At 40.1% G+C, this 22,878-nt stretch overlaps 1 protein-coding gene across 4 annotated transcripts in view; it reads right to left on the bottom strand.

Moving 5' to 3' along the window:
* The window catches only part of STAM (signal transducing adaptor molecule), a 42,642-nt gene that overhangs the window by 7,948 nt on the left and 11,816 nt on the right, over positions 1–22,878 (bottom strand). For 2 of the 4 annotated variants that reach the window (XM_075419458.1, XM_075419459.1), the window contains exons 2-12: positions 20,619–20,703; positions 14,693–14,768; positions 14,509–14,604; positions 13,631–13,777; positions 13,285–13,375; positions 11,240–11,432; positions 10,866–10,960; positions 9,518–9,606; positions 7,409–7,496; positions 1,971–2,025; positions 1,478–1,631 (exon numbers count right to left, since the gene is read on the bottom strand). In XM_075419458.1, coding sequence (XP_075275573.1) covers positions 1,478–1,631; positions 1,971–2,025; positions 7,409–7,496; positions 9,518–9,606; positions 10,866–10,960; positions 11,240–11,432; positions 13,285–13,375; positions 13,631–13,777; positions 14,509–14,604; positions 14,693–14,768; positions 20,619–20,703 — 1,169 coding nt within the window. Of the gene's footprint in view, positions 1–1,477; positions 1,632–1,970; positions 2,026–7,408; positions 7,497–9,517; positions 9,607–10,865; positions 10,961–11,239; positions 11,433–13,284; positions 13,376–13,630; positions 13,778–14,508; positions 14,605–14,692; positions 14,769–18,357; positions 18,377–20,618; positions 20,704–22,878 lie in introns of those variants that run through there. The other 2 variants (XM_075419460.1, XM_075419461.1) reach the window with 2 other exon arrangements.

Here is a 22,878-nt window from a genome sequence, read left to right as displayed (position 1 = left end):
GCACAGGATGGGCTTTTTCCTTAATCAAAAAGAATTGAACAGAAAAGAACTAAAAGTGTTAGAACCTGCAAAAGGAGAATATTCAAACCTTGCAGCTGAATACAAACAACATTTTTTTTTTTACATACAGTATTGAAAGAAAACACTGCTCTTTCATTTGAGATTATCTCTGAGGGAGCAAGATGATTTTAACCTAGCATTAAGGTGCAAAGATCATAAAAAGAGGTTGGCAGCCGGTCACGAGTGGTGTTCTCCAGGGCTCAGTTTTGGTGCCAGTGTGTTTAACATCTTTACCAGTGATCTGGATGAAGGGGTTGAGTGCTCCTCAGGAAGTTTGCAGATGACACCAAGCTGGGCTGGAGTGTCGATCTGTTTGAGGGTAGGAAGGCTCTGCAGAGGGATCTGGACAGGCTGGATGGGTGGGCCGAAGCCAACTGTATGAGGTTCAACCAGGCCAAGTTCCAGGTCCTGCACTTGGGTCCAACCACCCCATGCAATGCTACAGGCTTGGGGAGGAGTGGCTGGAAAGCTGCCCAGCAGAAAAAAAATCTTGGGGTGTTGGTCGACAGCCAGCTGAACATGAGCCAGCAGTGTGCCCGGGTGACCAAGGAAGCCAACAGCATCCTGGCTTGTGTCAGGAATAGTGTGGCCAGCAGAAGTAGGGAGGTGATCGTGCCCCTGTACTTGGCACTTGTGAGACCGCACCTCAAGTACTGTGTTCAGTTTCGGGCCCCTCACTACAAGAAGGACATTGAGGTGCTGGAGCATGTCCAGAGCAGGGGAATGAGGCTGGTGAAGGGTCCAGAGAAGAAGTCTTATGAGAACCAGCGGAGGGAGCTGGGGCTTAGTCTGGAGAAGAGGAGGCTGAGGGGAGACCTTATTGCTCTCTACAACTACCTGAAAGGAGGTTGTAGTGAGGCAGGTGTTGGTCTCTTCTCCCAAGTAACCAGTGATAGGACAAGAGGCAATGGCCGCAAGTTGTGTCAGAGTTTTAGATTGGATATTAGGAAAAATTTCTTTACTGAAAGAGTGGTCAGGCATTGGAACAGGCTGCCCAGAGAAGTGGTGGAGTCACCATCCCTGGAGGTGTTCGAAAAACTTGTAGATATGGCACTTCAGGACATGATTTAGCATGCATGGTGGTGTTGGGTTGAAGGTTGGACATGATGATCTTGGAGATCTTTTCCAACCTTAATGATTCTATGATTCCAACTCGGGAGGCAAACTGGGAGAACAGCAGGACAGAAATAGGAAATAAATTATTACTTGCAATCAACATGCTCTGCCACATTTTATATACCAGTATACATTTCTTTTAGTAATGTAGAGAAGTACACTGTAAAAAAATATTTGAGCAAGTTTTGTAAAAAAATTAGCTCATGTGAAAAACTGTTTATCACTAATAATTTATATGAAATCAACCATAGCTTATTATGTACTTGATTATGCCAATGACTATTAAAGATTACATACATACCTGAGAGCCAGAAACCCCAGATGACTGCATATAATACTGTTGGTTTTGTAGTTTTGCATACATAGAATACATTGGGTCTTCATTCATCAATTTATTATACAAAGAAAGAGCCTCCATTGCTTTAACATTGAGCTCTGAAAGTTCTGAATGTTTCCTAGAAAATATATTTTACAGCTTACTCTACAATTTAGATCACTTCAGTACAGAACAGACAATACAGGCAAACTTTCATGATGTGTGATAAGCAACATACTCTTAGTGCCTGTGAAGTGATGCCTGACAAGTGCCATAATGTCAAACGGTACAATACTATAAAATATTATGTGACTAGGAAAAAAACCCTTCAGACCTCCCCTCAGATGAGAAGCTATTAATAAACACACCTATTTTCTTTGCCAGTATTCACAGAAATGTTTAAGATATCATTAAGTAATAACAACGGTCCTTCTAAGAATGAATCTTAATTTGATTTAAAACACATGTACTTTTTTACCTGTCTATATCTTCCAACTTTTCATCTATGAGAGGTCCCATCTGGTGGCACATTGCTAGAATAGAAGGATATTAAAATATATCAGAATAATAAAAAGATTTCCATACTGCAAGTCAGAAAGTAGTTTCTAAAAAATTTGAGTTTGTCAAATGTAAAATAAACAGACAAGGAAGCTGAAAAGGGAGACTACAGTCTAACCCTCCTCCAGAATGCAAAATGTGCCCACTTATCCAAGCAATGAATTATTTACTCATCAAGAGATGTGTTTAATCCCAAGAGCCACTCAACGTTCAAACTGAAACACGGGTAAAAAAAAAAAAATTCAGGCATCAAAGATGACCTAAATGCATTATAAGCAGCTCTGGAACACTTGTCTTCACTCCCATTTTTCCCCAGTTACAGACACAGAAGGTCCTGAAAGCCTCTGGGCCACGATGGGTGAAAGGGCATCATTGATGTGTTCCTTGAAGGCAACTCCAGGTGAAAGAGGAGTTGTATGAGAGGCACCCACCTGCTTCTTTGAACCTGGGAACAGCAACACATTGGCAGAAATGCCGGAAAAAGATGTAAAACCTGGTGTAAGTTCTGCCTATTAGTCTGCCTATAAGTCTCCTTTAGTCTGGGGAAGAGGAGAGGCTGAGGGGGGCCTTATTGCTCTCTACAACTGTCTGAAAGGAGGTTGTAGTGAGGCAGGTGTTGGTCTCTTCTCCCAACTATCTAGCGACAGAACAAGAGGCAATGGCCTCAAGTTGCATCAGGGGAGGTTTAGATTAGATATTAGGAAAAAATTCTTTACTGAAAGAGTGGTCAGGCATTGGAACAGGCTGCCCAGGGAGGTGGTTTTGTCACCATCCCTGGAGGTGTTCAAAAAACGTGTAGATGTGGCACTTCAGGATATGGTTTAGTAGGAATGGTGGTATTGGGTGGCTGGTTGGACTTGATGATCTTAGAGGTCTTTTCCAGCCTATGATTCTATGATTATCTACAACACAAAGTGTGGTAAAAAGCATGACAATGACTGCTTAGATGTCTGCATGCTAACACGATGACCGCACTGCTGCCAACCACAAACCCCAGGCTTCTGAAAGTGCTGGGCTGAGCTCCCAATTTAAAAAAAATTGTGACTGGACATCTGAATGGTAGACGAAAATGAAGTGGGTTTTCGTCAAATGTTGATCAGCACCTGCCACCACTGGCAGGAACCCAAGATCCAACACATATCTACAACAAGATTCCCAGAAACTATGCCAAAAATAGTAGCTACCCAAGACCTACCTGAGTGTACAGCAAGTACAGTCTTGAATACGGCGCTGTAGAATAATACACAGCCATATGTTTGGCAAGCGCTCTTGTAGGTAGCTGGTGAGGGATCATCTGACTACACTACAGCTTTCAGATTCTAGGACTAGTCCCACGGCTTAATATAAACTTCAGCATTGTTCTAATGATCTCACAATGCATTTTGAAAGGACATCCTAAAGTAAGCCGTATCTGGAGATATGTGCAAGCATACCTTTAATTTCTTTGCCTCTGTCCTGGACCAGATATAGACAATCTGCTTCTTAGATAGCAGCCTCTGTAACTATATTTGCTACTTGAACGAATAAAAACATTCATGTTTCTTTTTACTCTCCTTTAGCTTTAGTAGAATACGTGCAGACACGTCACTGATGTGCAGTTCCCAAAACAGGATTCATTTATAGGTATGATGAACCATATGGGTGTGGAAACATGGGAGATATCCAAAAGCTTACAGCTTAGGTACTTTTTCCTGATTAACTTCTACAGAGATCTGGAATCTGCCATTTTCTTAACAAAGTCTGGTCCTATCTGAATCATCAGTTTAAGCCAATGTTCTGTCTCATACCGAGCAAGTTTCTTTACTTCCTTCTCCAAAGCACCCTTCCAAAATTTTTGCTGCATCTATCAACCCAGGTAGAATGGTCTATATAATGCCTCTTTGAAGAGGTAGTCTGAATAATTTGAGTCTAAAGGACTAGTCTGATTTGTAGCACTCTATATGGTATTTATCATAGAATCATAGAAAGTTTTGGGTTGGAAGGGACCCCTAGAGGTCATCTAGTCCAACCCCTCTGCAGTGAGCAGGGACATCACTAACTAGATCAGGTTGCTCAGAGCCCTGTCGAACCTGTTCTTGAATGTTTCCAGGGATGGGGCCTCCACTACCTCTCTGGGCAACCCGTTCCAGTGTTTCATCACCCTCATTGTAAAGAATTTCTTCCTTATATCCAGCCTAAACCTACCCTGTTTTAGTTTAAAACCATTACCCCTTGTCCTGTCACTGCTGTCTCTACTAAAAAGATTGTCCCCATCTTTCCTATAGGCTCCCTTTAAGTACTGAAATGCTGCAATCAGGTCTCCCCGCAGCCTTCTCTTCTCCGGGCTGAACAAACCCAACTCTCTCAGCCTGTCCTCATAGGAGAGGTGCTCCAGCCCTCGGATCATTTTTGTAGCCCTCCTTTGGACCCGCTCCAACAGTTCCATGTCCTTCTTGTGCTGAGGGCTCCAGAGCTGAACGCAGTACTCCAGGTGAGGTCTCACCAGAGCAGAGTAGAGGGGCAGAATCACCTCCCTCGACCTGCTGGCCACCCTTCTCCTGATGCAGCCCAGGACACGGTTGGCCCTCTGGGCTGCCAGCGCACATTGCCGGCTCATGTCCAGCCTTTCGTCTATCAGTACCCCCAAGTCCCTCTCAGCAGAGCTGCTCTCGATCCTTTCATCCCCCAGCCTGTATTGATAGCGGGGATTACCCCGACCCAGGTGTAGGACCTTGCACTTGGCCGTGTTGAACCTCATGAGGTTCACACAGGCCCACCTCTCCAGCTTGTCCAGGTCCCTCTGGATGGCATCCCGTCCTTCTGGTGTATCAACCGTACCACTCAGCTTGGTGTCATCTGCAAACTTGCTGAGGGTACACTCGATGTAGCTGTCCATGTCATTGATAAATATATTGAACAGCACCGGTCCCAGTACGGACCCCTGAGGGACTCCACTCGTCACTGGTCTCCATCTGGACATCGAGCCGTTGACCACCACCCTTTGGCTGCGACCATCCAACCTATTCCTTATCCACCGAACGGTCCACCCATCAAATCCATGGCTCTCCAATTTAGAGAGAAGGATGTTGTGGGGGACCGTGTCAAAGGCTTTACAAAAATCCAGATAGATGACAGCCATAGGTTTTCCCTTGTCCACTCTTGTTGTTACACCATCATAGAAAGCCACTAGGTTGGTCAGGCAGGACTTGCTCTTGGTGAAGCCATGCTGGCTGTCTCGAATCACCTCCATGGCCTCCATGTGCCTTAGCATATCTTCTAGGAGGATCTGTTCCATGATCTTCCCAGGCACAGAGGTGAGGCTGACAGGTCGGTAATTCCCAGGGTCTTCCTTTCTACCCTTTTTGAAAAGGCGCACAATGTTTCCCTTTTTCCAGTCACTAGGGACTTCCCCTGACTGCCATGACTTTTCAAATATCATGGAGAGTGGCTTGGCAACTACATCAGCCAGTTCCCTCAGGACTCTGGGATGCATCTCATTAGGTCCTATGGACTTCTGTACATTTAGGTTCTGCAGGAGGTCCCGAACCTGATCTTCACTTACAGCTGGAGGGATTTTACCCTACTGGTCTCCTTCATGCCATCCATCGACTCGGGAGGGGTGAGGAGAGAGGTTGCCAGTGAAGACTGAGGCAAAAAAGTTGTTGAGTACCTCAGCTTTCTCCTCATCTGCTGTTGCCAGTTCGCCGGTCTCGCTCATGAGCGGGGGTACGCTTTCTTTGACCTTCTTTTTCCGGCTGACATACCTGTAGAAGCCCTTCTTGTTATTTTTTGCATCCCTTGCCAAGTTCAGCTCCAGCTGTGCCTTGGCCTTCCTGACCCCATCCCTACACAACCAGGCAGCTTCCCTATACTCTTCCCAGGAAGCCAGTCCCTGCTTCCGCTGCCTGTGCAGTTCCCTCTTCTTCCTTAGTTTGACCAGCATCTCTTGTCTCAGCCATGCCGGTCTCTTCCCTTCTCTGCCCGACTTCTTACACTTGGGGATCAAGAGCTCTTGCGCTCTCTGGAATACATCCTTAAAGACCTGCCAGCTCTGCTCTGTTCCTCTGTTCCTGAGGACCGTTTCCCAGGGAGTCCTTCTGACTATCTCCTTGAAGAGCTGGAAGTTTGCCCTCCTAAAATTTAGGGTCCTGACTATGCTCTTCATTATTCCCATTTCCCTCCGTAGCGTTAGTTCCACCAGCGCGTGGTCACTGCAGCCCAGGCTACCTCCGATCTTGACATCCCCAACAAGCTCACTCGCATTGGTGACCACCAGGTCTAGTATCGCATCCCCTCGGGTAGGGGTGCTTATTACCTGGCTTAAGAAGTTGTCCTCAATGCATTCCAGGAACCTGCTGGATTGCCTACAGCTTGCCGTGTTGCTTTTCCAGCAGATGTCGGGGTGGTTGAAGTCCCCCAGTAGGACGAGAGCCTGTGAGCGTGAGGCCTCCTGGAGTTGGAGGAAGAACGCTTCGTCTCTCAGCTCCTCTTGATCTGGCGGCCTGTAGTAGACACCAACCACTAGGTTCCCTTTGTTGCCTCTCTCTCCGATTCTTACCCATAAGCTTTCGACCTGCTCGTGGCTATTCTTCAGGGACAGCTCTTCACTCTGTAATGTTTTCTTGATGTAAAGGGCAATGCCCCCACCCCTCCTTCCTCGCCTGTCCCTTCTGAACAGCCTGTAGCCATCAAGAGCTACATTCCAGTCGTGGGATTCATCCCACCAAGTTTCCGTGATGGCAATCAGATCATAGCTTTCCAGCAGGACGATTGCTTCCAGCTCCTCCTGTTTGTTTCCCATGCTGCGTGCGTTTGTATAAAGGCATTTCATCTGAGCCGTCGGCCTCGTCACCTTCATAGCAGAGCACTCCTTTTTTCCCTTGAGGTGCTTCATATTTCTATTCATATTCAATATTTGCTAATATTAAAGTCCTACAGAAAAACCCATGCAAGTGAAAAGCATGTGGGACACCTGCAGGTCTACTGTAAGCCTAAGTAATATTTCTGCTTCCTCTCACGGACTCTTCCTTATGCTCCTTTTGCAGCTCATGCTGTGCTACTCCATGGATGAAAAAAAAAGATGAATAAGATTGAATTAAGTATTCTTGGGTCTTGAAAAGAAAAAAAATAGGGAATATAGTTACCTTGAGAGAGGGGTGTGTTTTAAGTTTAAGTTGTTTTAAGGTAGTATTTTGCATTTCAGTCTCAGATGTGGGAAACAGGAAGTGCGAAGATAATTACGGCTCAGGCACTTTTCTCAGGCATGCCTGTGTTTTGCACACGAAGCTGAAGTAGTTTCAGCTTAGTTTCAATTTGTCTTGAAATAGGTAATTACTAGAGAGGAAAACAGCAACAAATCAACCCAAGACATTTTCTTACCCTCAAGATGAAGCAATTCTGGGAGGTCTGGCTGTTCATCAGATGGATCCGCACTTTGTAACATCTGCAAGAGCTGATCCATTTTATCCTACAACACAAATTGCGTAATTAGGACATATGCGGGGGGGAGAATTAACACTTTCAGGATAGTAAATGAAAGCAGCTATTTACAACTGCCATTTGGATCTCTTGGGACTTCGAAATCATCTAGACTAACTTTAAGAAAATACAAATTATACACACTACTTCACAGGAATGAAGGTGTTTGAAGAAGGAAAAGCGAAATGATAAAAATTCCCAGTAGTAACAAGTGGAATGTGCAGAATACTCCTTTATACTCTTTTACTCCTAAAAGTATTTCTAACAGTTTTTTCTGAGCAGTTTCTGGTTTTCCATTCTACTTATTACGTATGCAACACTACCACCTAGTGGGATTAGTGTAAATGTTTTGACGGAATACATTGAGAGACTACTTTAAAAAGAAATTGGTACTTAAAACTAAATTCACTGAAAAACTATCCTGCATTTTGTAAGTGCATGAGGCCTATAAACACAAAAGCAGTGTCATTACCAATATATATAAATGGGTTTTTTTAGTATGATGTTTGGAGGGGTCACACGGTTGACTTCATAATAAATTATCATTGATTAACCAGTTTCAGTGCAACACTTATAAAAATACAAAAGAGTGGAAAATTAACAGGAATAAACTCTTTGAAAACTATGTCTTGGAGTCAACTACATTGCTTAACTAAACATTATATGAAAATAATTAAAAATCACTTTATAGCTGGAAAGGGATTTTTCACAAGTATGTGTAGTGATAGGACAAGGGGGAATGGCTGTAAACTAAAAGAGGGCAGATTTAGGTTAGATATTAGGAAGAAATTCTTCACCATGAGGGTGGTGAAACACTGGAACAGGTTGAACAGAGAAGCTGTGGATGCCCGGTCCCTGGCAGTGTTCAAGGCCAGATGTCCCTGCTCATGGCAGGGAGGTTGGAACCAGATGATCTTTAAGGTCCCTTCCAATCCTTACCATCCTATGATTCTATGAAATAGCCTTTAACAGGCCAGAGTTATATAGATCGTGTGAAACTGGAAACTAAACTGTATTTTTTCCTTCTTAACCCCAGAAAAGGCAAGAAGCCGCCAAATGAACTACTTCCTTATAAACTATACTACGATAATTTTAAAAACAAAACAAGACACCAAAATATAAACTAACATGGAATAACAGAAGACAGGAGCTGGAAGGCACCTCAAGGCAGGCCTGAGATAAGCTATTTCAGCAAGTTATAAACTTACTTATACCTCTTGGGAGGAAGAGTATTTGAGGTAGGAGTGACCTAGGACTCTCCTAGGACTTTAGAAGGCTGTAACTGATTTTTCATTTAAAAAAAAAAAAAAAAAAAATGGCAGAATCCTAGTTAAGGAAGAAACGGAAGGTCACAAGAGAGAAAGCAAAACATTCTGAGAACAGTCCTAAGCCCCCTGGGAGAGAAAGAAGGGTGGAAAAAAAAAAAAAAAAAAGAAAAAAAGACGGGGAGAAAAAAAAAAGCAGGGAAAAACATCCTGGGCTAAGACTTCCGGGGAACCCTGCAGAACCACTGAGGTGAGATTGTGCGAATCTCACTAAATATTACTTACAGAGTAACAAAAAGCTCAGTTTTCCAAGAAGGAAAGAGATCTTTCAGACTGGGGGAAGACTGTAGTGATTATACGGGAAATAAATCTAAGCCAGCATTCAAGATGGGCATCTCTGAGGTATCCTGAAGTATTTAAGGCAAAATTTGAAAGCAAAGGCTTCACTCCAACCAAGCTTCTAGTCTGGAGGTGAACAGCTGTACAATCCTGAATTAGGCCCTAAATGGAATGTAGTTTCCAAATGCAGTTTCAGAAATCCCTAAGAACTTCAAGACACACCAGCAAATTAGAATATGGCAGATACTTTTTTTTTTTTTTAATTAAATCAACTGTCCCTTCCCATTCTCTTTTGATTATGTCCTCCTGATCTTTCAAATTGTTTTTGAGGTACAGGATGAAAAGGTTAAACATCACATATTTAAATGTACCAGCAGTTGAAAATCAGTACTTGCGTCACGCTTACTTCATCAATATAAACTGGTTCAGGCTCAGGTTCTATTGTCTCCACTTGAACTTCATCACTGAACTGCACTGTTTTCTTCTCAGCTTTCACTGTAACATAAACAGACAGATTTTATTTTATAAAATAAAAATAAACAAAACATGACTTAAATGTTATACAGCTAACATGTTACCCAAGTTCTTTAAATTTGAAACATCTACTGTGAAAATTAAAAAAATTGTATTTTCTTGACTTTTGAAGGCCAAAAACATCTCCATAGACTGAAACAATTTTCATAAACAAATCTGTAAATCGGATAAAAAAGACATCAGTTCACACATGGTCAATAGAAGCATGTTTTAGCAAGCAAATGTCTTTACCATAGTCTCCCTGCACGTAGCATACTTATTAATAAGTCATCAGGAAAACAGACTAAGAGGGAGTGATTGGAAGAAACAGGGCTAACGAGTCAGGTGTAAGAGAAAACTGGTGAAATAATCTATGACAAACTGGAGCCTTCTTTTCTCTATAGCAAAGTATAGAACTCAAAGTTCCCAGATTTTGCTATTCCTTCTTCATCAAACAGTACCTGCAAAAGCATCTCACCCCTCTGCAATGGAAGCCACAACAAAAAAAGCGGCCAAATACTACTCTTATCACACTACTCTTATCAGTTAGTCTTAACACAGAACAGATGACTCCTACAGCATGTAATTCTGCTGACCTGCTCATACCTTTGGCACGCTCATATTGAGCTCACAGGAGATTCATCTTGCAAACTTATCAGATTTACAGAAATCAGTTCTAGCATCTTAAAACCTTTAATATTTTAATAAATATTTAGACTAGGTTAGATGATATCAATAGATAGAAGAAGATAGCCAGTACACAGGAAAAAAAAAATCCTTCCATTATGCACACATACATACCTACAGCCCTTAGGTTTCTTGAATTGTTTGAACAGTGGTAATCTGTCTCTGACTCATCTGGCCAGGGGCCTTCAGTTTTTCCTTGATTAGATATGTACCATTGCAACCAGGCAAAAAGGCAATTTGGAAAAAAATGCTGTTGCCTACATTTATCTAGATTGTCAATGGAGTTGTTAAATGCGTCTCACGAAAGCTACTGACAATGTCAACAGCAGACAACATCATATTTTTCAGCCAGTTTGGGCAACCTTGGTCTGACACAAAGATGTGACTTATTTCTGAGAGCACAGCGAGGGCTCCTCAGTTTTACTTCAAGTATCACATTAACTTGGAACTGAATCCTATCATAAGGAAAAGGAAACAGGGAAAGTACATCACTACAGAAATATCCGTTGTTCTGTGGCAAGGCTTAATATATATATAAATGTAGTGTTACTTACTCATTTCTGGCTCCGCAGAAAGATCAGCTGTCACAAAATTAGATGGAAACAATCCTATACCCTGATGAGTTTCACCTTTCCACCAATTTGGATCACTAGAGAGAAAAAAAAATAATTAAAACCCCCATACATTAAAAAACTCCTACTCACATGGAGTTTTTCTAAGAACAGCACTGTACAAGGCATTTACAATATGCATTTGCAATTACATTCAAATGCAAAAAATCTAGGCGATAACTAAATAAAGTATTTAATATGTAAATATATTTTATTGCAATTGTATTCCAATGTATGCTTCCACATAGACGATATAATTATTCTCAACTGATTTTTACAGTCTAATACACTTCTAGTAGGCACTGGACATAAATTACCTGTCATCAAGGATAGTTATAAGTTCTCCAGCTTTAAAAGTTAATTCGTTGTCTTCAGCAGCCTCAAAATCATAGATTGCACGAACCTTTCGGCCCTCATGTTTGTGATTTGTTAAAAGGCTTGATGCGCTCGGATACAGACTGGAAAGTGTTGTTTGCTGTTGCCTTTGTTCTTTTAGTGACAGTTCAATAGCTACAAAAGAACAGTTACTCACATGAAAATTCCCCATAAAAGTTGTTGAATTATATGAACATTTAACTCTCAAAACTTTTAGGATAATTCCATTCCTGTTGCATCATAATCAACTTCTGCCTTTCACTTAAAAATAATGGTAAAACAAAAAAGATGTTTTATAACTAGAAAGCATAATGCTGCCCATAAATTTACTGAGGCTTTCAACATGGAGAGGATTAATAAATAGCACTTAAGCACAAATGGGATAACTCAGTGAAGTCATCCTTTTTTTAGTATTATATTATTGTTGTTATTTTGAACTGATGTATTTACATTCTTACTAGCATATACATAATGTTCAACTTTTCCAGATCACTTGAAACATTAAAAAGATACAGCTGTTCAGGTACACATTGTTTCTCTGTTAGATCCCGAGTCTGCAGTCTGAGTTCACAGAATCAGAGAACCGTGCAGACTGGCTGAGGTTGGAAGACACCTCTAGAGGTCATCTTGTTCAATCCCCTGCTCAAGCAGGGCCACCTAGAGCTGGCCGCCCAGGACTATGTCTAGACAGCTTCTGAATATCTCCAGGGATGGAGACTCCACAACCTCCCTGTGCAACCTCTTCCAGTGCACTCAGTCACTCTCACAGTAAATAAACACCTCCTTAATTCATAATTAAGAAAAAGATTTTTGCTTAGACAAGCAAAATTCCATCCATTCCTGTTCTCTCCCTATCATTCCTTGAATAATTTCACATTTCTTGATCATTTTCAATTAAACTTGACTGACCAGAAAGGTTTCATTCATATAAAACTCCAAGTTTGTGAAAAAAAATGATTGTGTTTAAAAAGGGACAGAGCAGGACACAAAAAACAAGAGAACAAACATTAGAGAACCCACACAGAATCTGAACCTTTGGCACCCGAATCCCTTTAAAGGTAGACTTTGGTGAGTCAACTGTTGAAAAAAACATTACTAACATATACAGATGGGCTAACGGTGACTTAAATAAATCAATGTTATATGAGCTAATAGCTAAACAAAAAAATTTTCTGTCAAAGATGAGAAACTGCAAACATTCACCAACTACTCGTGCAAAAACTTCACTCAGTGTTACAACTTTAAGCCCAAAGCCATGCTATATATAAGGGCTAGCATTTGATGTCTTTACATTGCTGAAGTTCAACCTCAAAAAACATTATCTAGACCGTAAAGATAAAACCACTCTAGTAACAACTCTTCACATGTCTCCTATAGGATCATTAAATGATATTTAAATACACTTCAGTACAACAGTAAATCAAAAGAAACTGTCCTAGTTTTGTTTACTGGGACTGCAGTGAGACATTTAACAGCCACTCGCGCTTACAGGAATCCAAGCCTTAAAGTATACTGCAGAAGCAGTATTCAAAGGAATAAAAGTTTAAAGTAATACCAAGTTACACCCAAAATACTGAATCCAACTTATATACTATAATCCTTACTTTACTCCTTCCATCAAATGCTCAAACTGCAAATGAATGTGTTTCACTTGCCCCGGGAAGAGGGAAAACACAAGTGCAGAACTTGTATCAAACGTTTCCATAGTGGAGCATGTCCTTAACATGACATTTTGCAGATTTTTTACTGTGTTGTTTCAGTTTGGCAAGGGAAAAAAAAAATTTAAAAAAAAAGGAATTTTCCATATTTTCTACTCCCAGAGTAGTTTTAATATCTAACCCTCCAGGAACGGTACAAAGAGAAAGGAACAGAAATCATAACCACAATCCATAAATATATTATTCACATAGAGGAATGAAACAAAACATTTGCTCCTGCTTTGATATTTACCAATATATGCATCTGGTCAGCAAGTAAATGCACTCACCTTTAGCTAAATCCTCCTCTTCCTTTTTGTTTGCCACTGCACCAGGATCTTTGGCAACTAGAGCTGGACTTGCTTTTGCCTGTTCAGCAGCCTAAACAAAAGCAGAAGATGTAAAAATGAATTCAACAAAAAGCTGACAATGCATTAAGTTCACTGTTTTGATTTGTATTCATCTGCAACATAAAAATCTGAAGTAAATCAGAGAGGAATATTTTATTAAAACGAGATATTTCATTTTGTTTGGCAAACACATTACAGAATTCAAGACTATAAACTGTAAAATACAGAACTGAAGATAAAAAGAATTTGTGATACCCTTTAAGAACAACCACAAAATTTAATATACCTGTGAACCAATAGCTGGGAAAGTAACTCCTTGCTCTTTAAGATTTTTTATCATAGCAGATATTAAACTAAGCTGCGGGTCGTTCTTGAATTCATCAGTCCATTCCACCATAAGAGCTTTCAGCTTTTCACAAACTTTTGGATGACCCTGCAAGCATGGTAAAAACTAGTTAAATCATGTAGGAATTTGTTCTTAATTCCTTAATTTCAAATAATTTCAGGTTACTGTCAATATAAACTATATGGACACTTTATTTTGAAGTCAAGCGTATCACTACAGGAGAAAAAAAGGGAGAACGGTACACCAGCACTGTGTTTGTACTAGTACAATACATACTAGGCCCAAAACAGCATAAAACAAGGTTATATAAAAGCCATGTATTATCTCTATTTCACCACATCTGTATTTAGTGTTTCATTGCTGTTCTTTAATGTGAAGATCAATTTGTATATTTATAAATTTACACATACCACACCACCTCATAGAATCATAGAAAGTTTTGGGTTGGATGGGACCCCTAGAGGCCCTCTAGTCTAACCCCCCCGCAGCGAGCAGGGACACTACTAACTAGATCAGGTTGCTCAGAGCCCTGTCCAACCTGGTCTTGAATGTTTGAACCTCCCCTGAACAGAAGCAGGGACACTACTAACTAGATCAGGTTGCTCAGAGCCCTGTCCAACCTGGTCTTGAATGTTTGAACCTCCCCTGAACAGAAGTTCTTTCCCACAGCCAGAGTTTTCCCAGTAATCTTATATCCTTCTCCCCATCACCAAATCTCCAGTCTTCCAAAAGCAGATTCCATTCCATTTTCAGATTACCCCAATTCTCTGTCTGATTTAGTTTTTCTCTGAATTGTACAAATCTGTGCAATACATTACCTTATTCAACACATTGCTTACTTCACTGGCAAAATCTCTTGAACAGACTTCCAAATGAAAGATTTTACCACAGTTTGACACACATGCTCCTAGAAGCTAAAGAAAGAAAGATTAAAAGTCAGAAAACATTTTTTTGCAATATAACTTTTCGGGAATGAAAAGCACTACATTAAAAAGAACCTACTGTTAATGCTTGCATAGCAACATGGGGATCTTTATGGTTTACCCTCTTCATAATAGAACGGAGACAGTCCTTAGGCCTAAAAAAGAGAAGAACAGATTTAAAAAAAATTAATGGAATGAACATTTCCTATTGCACACATGACAATGCATGACAACATTAACAGACAGCAAGCTCTCCCGAGCATCATCAGTAAATTATTTAGTAGCTTATAAGTGCAACATTAAAAAAAAAATACATTAGCACCATTAATGGTTGTAGCCATTTCTATCTGTAGGAATGCTAGCTGTTTTAGTTATCAAAACCTCTCACTAAGTTACATTACCTTCTGTAGTTAGTGAGAATTACTGTAAATACTCCAGAAATGCATAAAATCCCTTACAACTAGAGAACTGTAATTCTCTGTAGTCCATGCACCTACTCCTCTGTATTTCACATCCATATCTAAGAACATTTGCTTACATCCTGATTACTAATGCCCTTTTGCTATGTTTTTTTTTAAATTACCACTGCGTTCCTCAGAGTCTCTGTTAATCTACAGAATAACATTTATAAAGAAGATATGCAATGAGCCAACAAGTGCTAAAAAAAGTGTTAGACATTCTACATCAAAGTTTCAAAACAATTAAACACAGAATTGAAGTCTTACCTATACTGTGGTAGACAAAAATAATGTAAAAAGGAAATTTAAGAAAGAATTTAAATGGGAGCTTCAGACACAGTTTAGCATATTAAAATCTGTGTGACTTTCTGTTATTTTGTTCTGTCTTTAAAGGTGGTGGAAGGCTGAGGGAGGCTGGCGTAGGAATTACCATGGGCGTACAAGCATTATCTGTTGAATAGCCTTGAAAAGATAATCCAGAAAGAGGGTGAGTAGGGAAAGAGGAACAGAGGAAGTAAATTTTAACTAAGAGCTTTTATGCATTTTTGGAGTATTCAGAGTAACTTTTTTTTGAAGCAAAATTATTTTTCTATTGAACCGATATCCAAGAACTAACATGAAACTTGGGTATAAGTTACACCACTGCTTGGCTATACTATCTTTGGCAGTGTCCACATTTTACAGAAATGTCCACTTCATACTAAGTAGCACTAATTAAAGAAAATGCTGTCACATAGCAAGACTACATATCACTCACTGTATACCTTCATATAACTAATTATTACAAATGAAGGATATAAAGCAGGCATGGCCTGTTACCTATTAATTATCCAAGACTTCTCACACATTCACTTTAATTTAGAGAGAATATATGCTAAAATTTTCAGAAATAACTGCTTTTTTTAACCATTAATTTATGAGTAGGACTATCAACGTGATATGAGCTCAGGCACAAAAAAGTGCACATCCATCAATTGTTAAGCCAGTATTTATAAAGGTAGGATGTAGGATCAAGTGCTCAGCAGTTCAGGAACAGGACCATTAGCCTAAGATTTTTTTTATTAAGGAATCCAAAGTATTATTAAAATGTAATAAAGTAACAAGAAAGCCACAAAACCAAATGACTTTTCACGTGTCAAATACAACTTCAAAAAGTTAAAAAACAATCCTAGAAATCTCTCAGTAATTCATAAAAACATCTTAAAAAATCTATTTGCTCATATATTTAACAGAAACAATCGAGTGTTAATGTTCTAACATACTCAATTTTTTTAAAAAATCTTGATTACATCTACACAAAAAAGTTCCAGACTTACCAATATTTAGTGACACAGACTACAAATCCCTATTCTAGACAGAACTGCAATCCTTGTTTTCACTTCAAATTAATTCACGAATTTAGTTTGTAAATTATGCGAAGCACTACGCAGAAATCAGAGGGAAGGCAAGCACCCTGCCAGAACAGAATTCTAGTTATTAGGCATCTCTACAGACCATGCTGTACAAATATCGATCTGCAGTTCTGCTCCAATGATTCTACAACCAAAATTTCAGACGCAGCACAGTGAGTGGGACTAACAAATCAGTAGGGGGAAAATAGGGCAAGACACAATAGAAGCTATGTTACTATATACTACTATATTCAAAAAAACATTCACTATAAGTTTCAGTTTTAGTTTACAAGATTAAAAAATTATGTATTTGATTATATTTTATTTAACAAAGACACACTTAACAGCAATTGGAATCTAAAATATTACTTTGCACAAAACCTTTCATATATGTTCAGGAATTTACTGTTCATTTACAGTCTAAGGTAACTGACTGTGAGGCTCAACACTACACAGGTGACACAGTTTTCCTCCTTGCTCCTTTAGAAACAAGCTAGTCAAAGAGCTTCCTGGTCAGCCTGCTATGGTTACATACAACTATGTAAAACGCTACTGAGATTGGGTAACTTGAGGGGAGAGAAAAAATAGAAGTTAGTTTGGAAAACTATCAAGTAAACTATTCTGCTCTTCTCTCTTGTATGAACAGGCACAAAAACAACCAAAGAAGAATTAGCTAACCAGAATACTGACTCACCGAGGCAGTGATTAATCCACAGGACAAAGTTAGGCAAGAAGCAATATAGACAAAGAATTTCTCAATGACATTTTTTCAATACCCACCCCCACCCCCAACAGAGTGCTTCAATGAATACTTCTATTTTCTCAACCATTGGTGTCTTCTCCCAGTCACTAACTTCATTTATTTTCAGACACCGTTTTTATTAAGTAACTTTTCTGGAGAAAAAATGAAGTTGTGGTAGTTTCAGACAAAGACTGGTATGTCTCATTAAGTGAACACAAATGGTACAGCCATCTCAAAGTCAAATGCAAACAGAACTAGACTTAGGAACTGGCTAGCAACTCTCATAAATTAGATTTTGAAATTCACAAAAAATAGAGAAAAATAGTCAAAGAGAGATTCAGTGGAATTCTAACTTGCTAAAACCTGTTTTAGTTGGTTGGATTAAGGGGAGAAAGAAAATTTTTAGCTATTGGCGATTCTCTGCAACAAAGGTATTGCAACGCAAAAATTAACAGTAGCAATCCTGTTACTGAACTATAACTGATTTATCTTAAGAGAAAAATGTAGCACCTTTGAAGCGTAACAGGTCTCCAACAACTACTCCGGATGCAAATAAGTTGTTGGCAGACCTAAATGAGACAATTTGCCATGTAACACTGTGGGACTAAAAGTGCCACTTTATGCAGAATAGTCCTTCTAGTCTTCTGTGGCTTCAGGTGTAAGACGATGCACATCTAAAATGCTGCAGGCATGCAATACAGCTTACAGACTGGTACACAGAAAACCCATAAAGCAGAGATTTTGTAATCTAAACTTCTGTCCAGAACAGTAACAGACAGCTTGTGTTGGACCAGAATTGGTTAAAAGATTAAAGCAGATCCCAGTTAAGAAGAATAGTATCCTTGCCACAGGAACTTAAACTGCAGAAGAATTTAAAAGTGTACCATATCTGATTTCAGCTTCTTAATGTGGAACTTTCTCTCACTTTACCTTGCTATGGCATGACATAATCCATCAAAACAAAGAACCCTCTATCAGCAAGTTTTAACAGAATCTGAATTTAAGCAACGAGTCAGCTGGCAGCATATTGCAAGCAGGGTAAGTGTTACAAAGGTTAAAGTCACAATCACAGTCACACCAAAAATAAACAAAAAACCCCCACAAATCGTAACAGAAATTCCAGCTGTCCCAGAGAAATTTAGCTGCACATTACCAGAAGATCGCTAGCTCTGTCTATACTTCCAAGCAGTTGTGTCTTGCAGCTACATACATTTGAGCACTGTTCAGTCTAGGTTGCTGTAAGACAAAAGCTTGTCTATGGAAATGCTTTCAGTGATTAAACAGAATAGTGAAGCCTCCAATAATATTGTTACAGGCTCAGCATCAACATGCACAAGGAGCAGAAATGCAGTTTTACACATACAGACTAATATGAAACATTATTAACAACTTGCTAGCTGTCACCTACAGTTACACACAACAGCACAGAAGACTCAATATGCCACGCTATTTATAAGCACTCCTCTAGAAACCATTTCTCATCCCAGGGAATAAGGTTATCTGCAAACCTGTCCTTTGGAACAAAAGTCTCAGGTGGGAATTTGCTGTCTGGCACCTCATACTGTTTGCCACAGTCTTACAAGGCAATTCAAGTCATTCACAGAGAAGCCTTTCACTAAGCAGCAGCAACGGCATAACTCTCTTTTTGAGGCTATTCCTTACCTGAATTGTTACAGGGAATGCTTGGAAAAGATGTACTTAAAACACTTCCAAAGCCTAAAACTACACTAAGTAAAAACACCATAGAAACACTGAAATAATATCTTTAAACTGTACTTTTTATTTGCTAACTCCAATTATACTTTAACGCATGCACAAAGCCTGAGAGAGCTCAGTAAAGAACCAACAATGGAAGCATTAGCTGTCCATATTAAGGTGAGTTTAAGCCCCAAGGTCAGAGAATAGCTTCTCAAACAAGCAGAAGAAACACAGAGCCTCATTGCTTTCTGTGACAAAGACACTGGTGGTCTGGTGGTGAGGACAAGGGAAGGGCAGCAGGTGCTTTATACCTTGGTTTTAGCAAAGTATCAACAAACAGTTGAAGCTCATGCCGTCTCTTTATCACCCAAGTGGTGAAATATGGGCTGGGTAAAAGGATGATAAGGTGGGTGGAAAACTGGCTGGTACAAATTCCAGCTAGTGGGCAGTAACTGGTGGGGTCCCTCAGGGATCTCTGCTGGGACTAACACTGCTAAGTGTCTTCACTAACAGCCTGAATGATGGGAGGCAGTGCACTCTCAGCAACTTTGCTGACAACAGCAAATTGGAGGGGAGCAATCCATATACTGGAGGGCGGGCCTACTATTCAGAGGGTCCTGGACAGACTCGAGCAATGGACAGACTGGAACCTCACCAAGTTCAGTAAGCGCAAGGGCAAGGTGTCGCATTTCGGATGGTCTGCACCAGCAAAGGCCAGAAGCTGACCACCTAAAGAGCAGCTTTGCATCAAAGGATCTGCAGGTCCTGTTGGGTGACAGGTGGTAGCAGTGCAGCCTGGCAGCAAAGACAACCAGCCGCATCCTGGGTCAAACAAGTGGTCAGCGTAGCCAGCGGGAACAGGGAAGCAATCCTTCCCCTCCGTTCCGCACTTGTATGATTGCGCATGGAGTACTTTGTCCAGTTTGGGGCTTCCCAGCGAAAGAAAGATATTGATGTGCTGCACCAAGTCCAGTGGAGGGCTGCCAGGATGGTCAGAGGCGAGTCACATACAAGGAAAGACAGAGAACTGCTTTCAGTTTTGAGAAGAGTGGACTAAAAGGGGATCTCACTGCTTCCTACAACTAATTAATCAGAGACTACAACAGCAGACACAGCCAGACTCTCTCTCAGAGCTGCACAGCCATAGGACAAGAAGCAACAGGCAAACTGGAACAGGGGAAAGTGTAATCAGATTGCAGGGTTATTTATTTACTTACTTACTTACTATGAGGGTAGTTAAATACTAAAATACTGAAACATGCTGCCCATAGAGGTTGTGGAAATTCTGACCTTGGAGGTATTCAAGACTCAACACCGTCCTGAGCAACCTGATCTAACTGGACCTGTTTCGAGCTGGGGGGCTGGTCACTTCCAACCTAGATTATGATTCTGTAAGAAAAATCCCTCATGAAGTCTCCTGGGTTTAGAGTGACACTGCTAAAACACATCAGTTTATTTATTCTCTTACACTGGTGAAAAGCTGCTGCACGCAAGTCCTAATTTTAACAGATGAGCCATTATCTCCAAAGGAAGAATGGCAAAACATCTGAGTGGAAAATCCATAGAATTTCTTTTTACTTGTAATAAATCTAAGTTAAATTGAACTGTTGCAAAAGCCTATACAAGATAAGAAAAATTTCATTCCTCGTATCTGAGTATGAGACTGAAATAACAAAATTTAAAAAGTTTGGGGAGGAAATTTCTAAAGTCACTTACCCTGTGCGTGACTGTCCAACTTTATCACAGATGTCTAAGATGAGGCCCCAGTCCTCTGCAGTGTTCATCTCACTGGTTGCTTTCTCTGATGAATAAAGTATATCAAAATACAAATTAAAAAAAAATATAATTTAACAAAATTGTCAACAAAGGTGTTGCAATATTACCTGTTTGTATACTGCTAAATGCACGACAAATCCCAATATTTAATAAATTCATATATTAAAACTGTTATACCTAATTCTTTTTAGTTTTCAAATGTTCACTTGTGGCCATGAATTTAAACTCGTAAGCAAGTATGTATTTTGGAGTTGTTTTCCCACATAATGAAGATATACCCAGAATACAACAAATGTAGTATAGGTACCAACAGATTTTTTTTTTTTCCATTTGTAACTATAAAGTTTAATAGAATATGAATACCTAAAGCTTCAGTCCCCTGATTGCAGAGTCAGATACAACCGCATTTACCACTTCCTCAGACACCAAACTGCTGTGTCTTGCATTTCCTTTCTATGTATTACAACTCAACAAGAAGGATCCAACCATTCATTAATAATCACTACACTTTATCTTCCCACTCTCATCTCCGCTTTAGATGATGTATTTCACTGTCTCTTTTCAGCTATAGAGACTGCCAAACAAAAGCTAATCTAATAGAAGCCATTGGGACTCTTTCTTCCAAATCTTTTGAACGGGACATGAAGCGTCTGTGTCGAAGAGTAAAGAAATAGAGAGGGCAGCTGAAGAAGAAATAGATTCCACTTCAAGAAAAGAGAATAGAGACTCCCTCCCTATTTCTCCCCCAGGAGAGCTTAGGTACACAGAGGATAACAATAAACAGAAGTGTTAAAGGAAACTGAGCCTTACACTGCAGCTGAATGGAAGACTATCCACACACTGATAGATCAGATCAGGGCTGGAGAGCACAAGGGAATGCACAAGCAGTTTCCATTATTCACCAAACAGAAGGAGAATGGGCACAGAATGGTACACAAACTTTATTTCCTATCCCTGCTTCATCTAATATTCACCTCTTTATCTACAAGACACAAAATATGCCTCAGCAGTGAGTACCATCCCTCAGCGAATGTCTACTTAGTTTTACGAAAGGAAACAAAGATTTCCTGTAAAAACTTCTCTGCCAGGAAAGATTCATTATCCATATTAGCACCTGCAAGAATTCAGAGAAGCAAAAGACAAAGCAAAACACCTAATCTCCAACAGTTACTAGGAATTATTCATCCCAAAGTTGACAGCTTGTTTTTATGAATGAGTTTCTCTGTCCTACAAACTGAAGCCAGGTTGCAGCTAATTAGTTTCTTAATTCAGAACAAAAATGTCGAAAAGCAAAGCTCTATGATTACGTGCTCTCAAAGCATTTCTGAGGAAAAATTAAACACCACCATATACAACTAGAATGATATCACATCAGTTGTACTGCCTGAGGCACAGAAAACAGCAAAGCAGTACAGGGAAATCCTAAATGGAAGTTAGTTACAATTCTATATATTCTCTCAGATAAAGTAAAACAGCACTGCCTCTTCTCTCTAAACTGAATTGGAAAACTTACTTGATTATAAAAAAATGGTCATAATCACAAAACTATGAAAAATTCTGAGCAGGTACCATGCTAACATCTGGCACTAAAATACACTAGATGATCAAAAAAGCACTGTATTTTTCTTTCAGTCTACCATTGTTTCAAATCATGCTTAGGACTAGTATAACTAACAATCAGAGAAAGTCTTGATTTTTAAATCTTGTTCGTAAAGGAAACATGTCAACTGTGAAGCAAAGATTGAGAGGAACACCGTAATGGCAGAATCCACTCAGCATGCCAAATAAAAATGCCAAAACATGAGAACACAGCAATGAGACTGCACCCTGCTTATATCAATTAACATTGTTTCGTTATAGCTCTGGAGCCCCCAACAGAAGGAGGACATGGAGCTGTTGCAGCGGGTCCAGAGGAGGGCCACAAAGATGATCAGAGGGCTGGAACACCTCTCCTACAAGGACAGCCTGAGGGAGTTGGGGCTGTTCAACCTGGAGAAGAGAAGGCTCCGGGGTGACCTTATAGCAGCCTTCCAGTACCTGAAGGGGGCCTACAGGAAGGATGGAGAGGGACTTCTCACAAGGGTGTATAGTGATAGGACAAGAGGGAATGGCTGTAAACTAAAAGAGGGCAGATTTAGATTAGGTATTAGGAATAAATTCCTCACCATGAGGGTGGTGAAACACTGGAACAGGTTGCCCA

Source organism: Opisthocomus hoazin, chromosome 4, assembly GCF_030867145.1.
Source record: "Opisthocomus hoazin isolate bOpiHoa1 chromosome 4, bOpiHoa1.hap1, whole genome shotgun sequence".
Taxonomy (NCBI): domain Eukaryota; kingdom Metazoa; phylum Chordata; class Aves; order Opisthocomiformes; family Opisthocomidae; genus Opisthocomus; species Opisthocomus hoazin.
The sequence above is the reverse complement of the archived record's forward strand: the minus strand, read 5'-3'. Positions and strand labels throughout refer to the sequence as shown.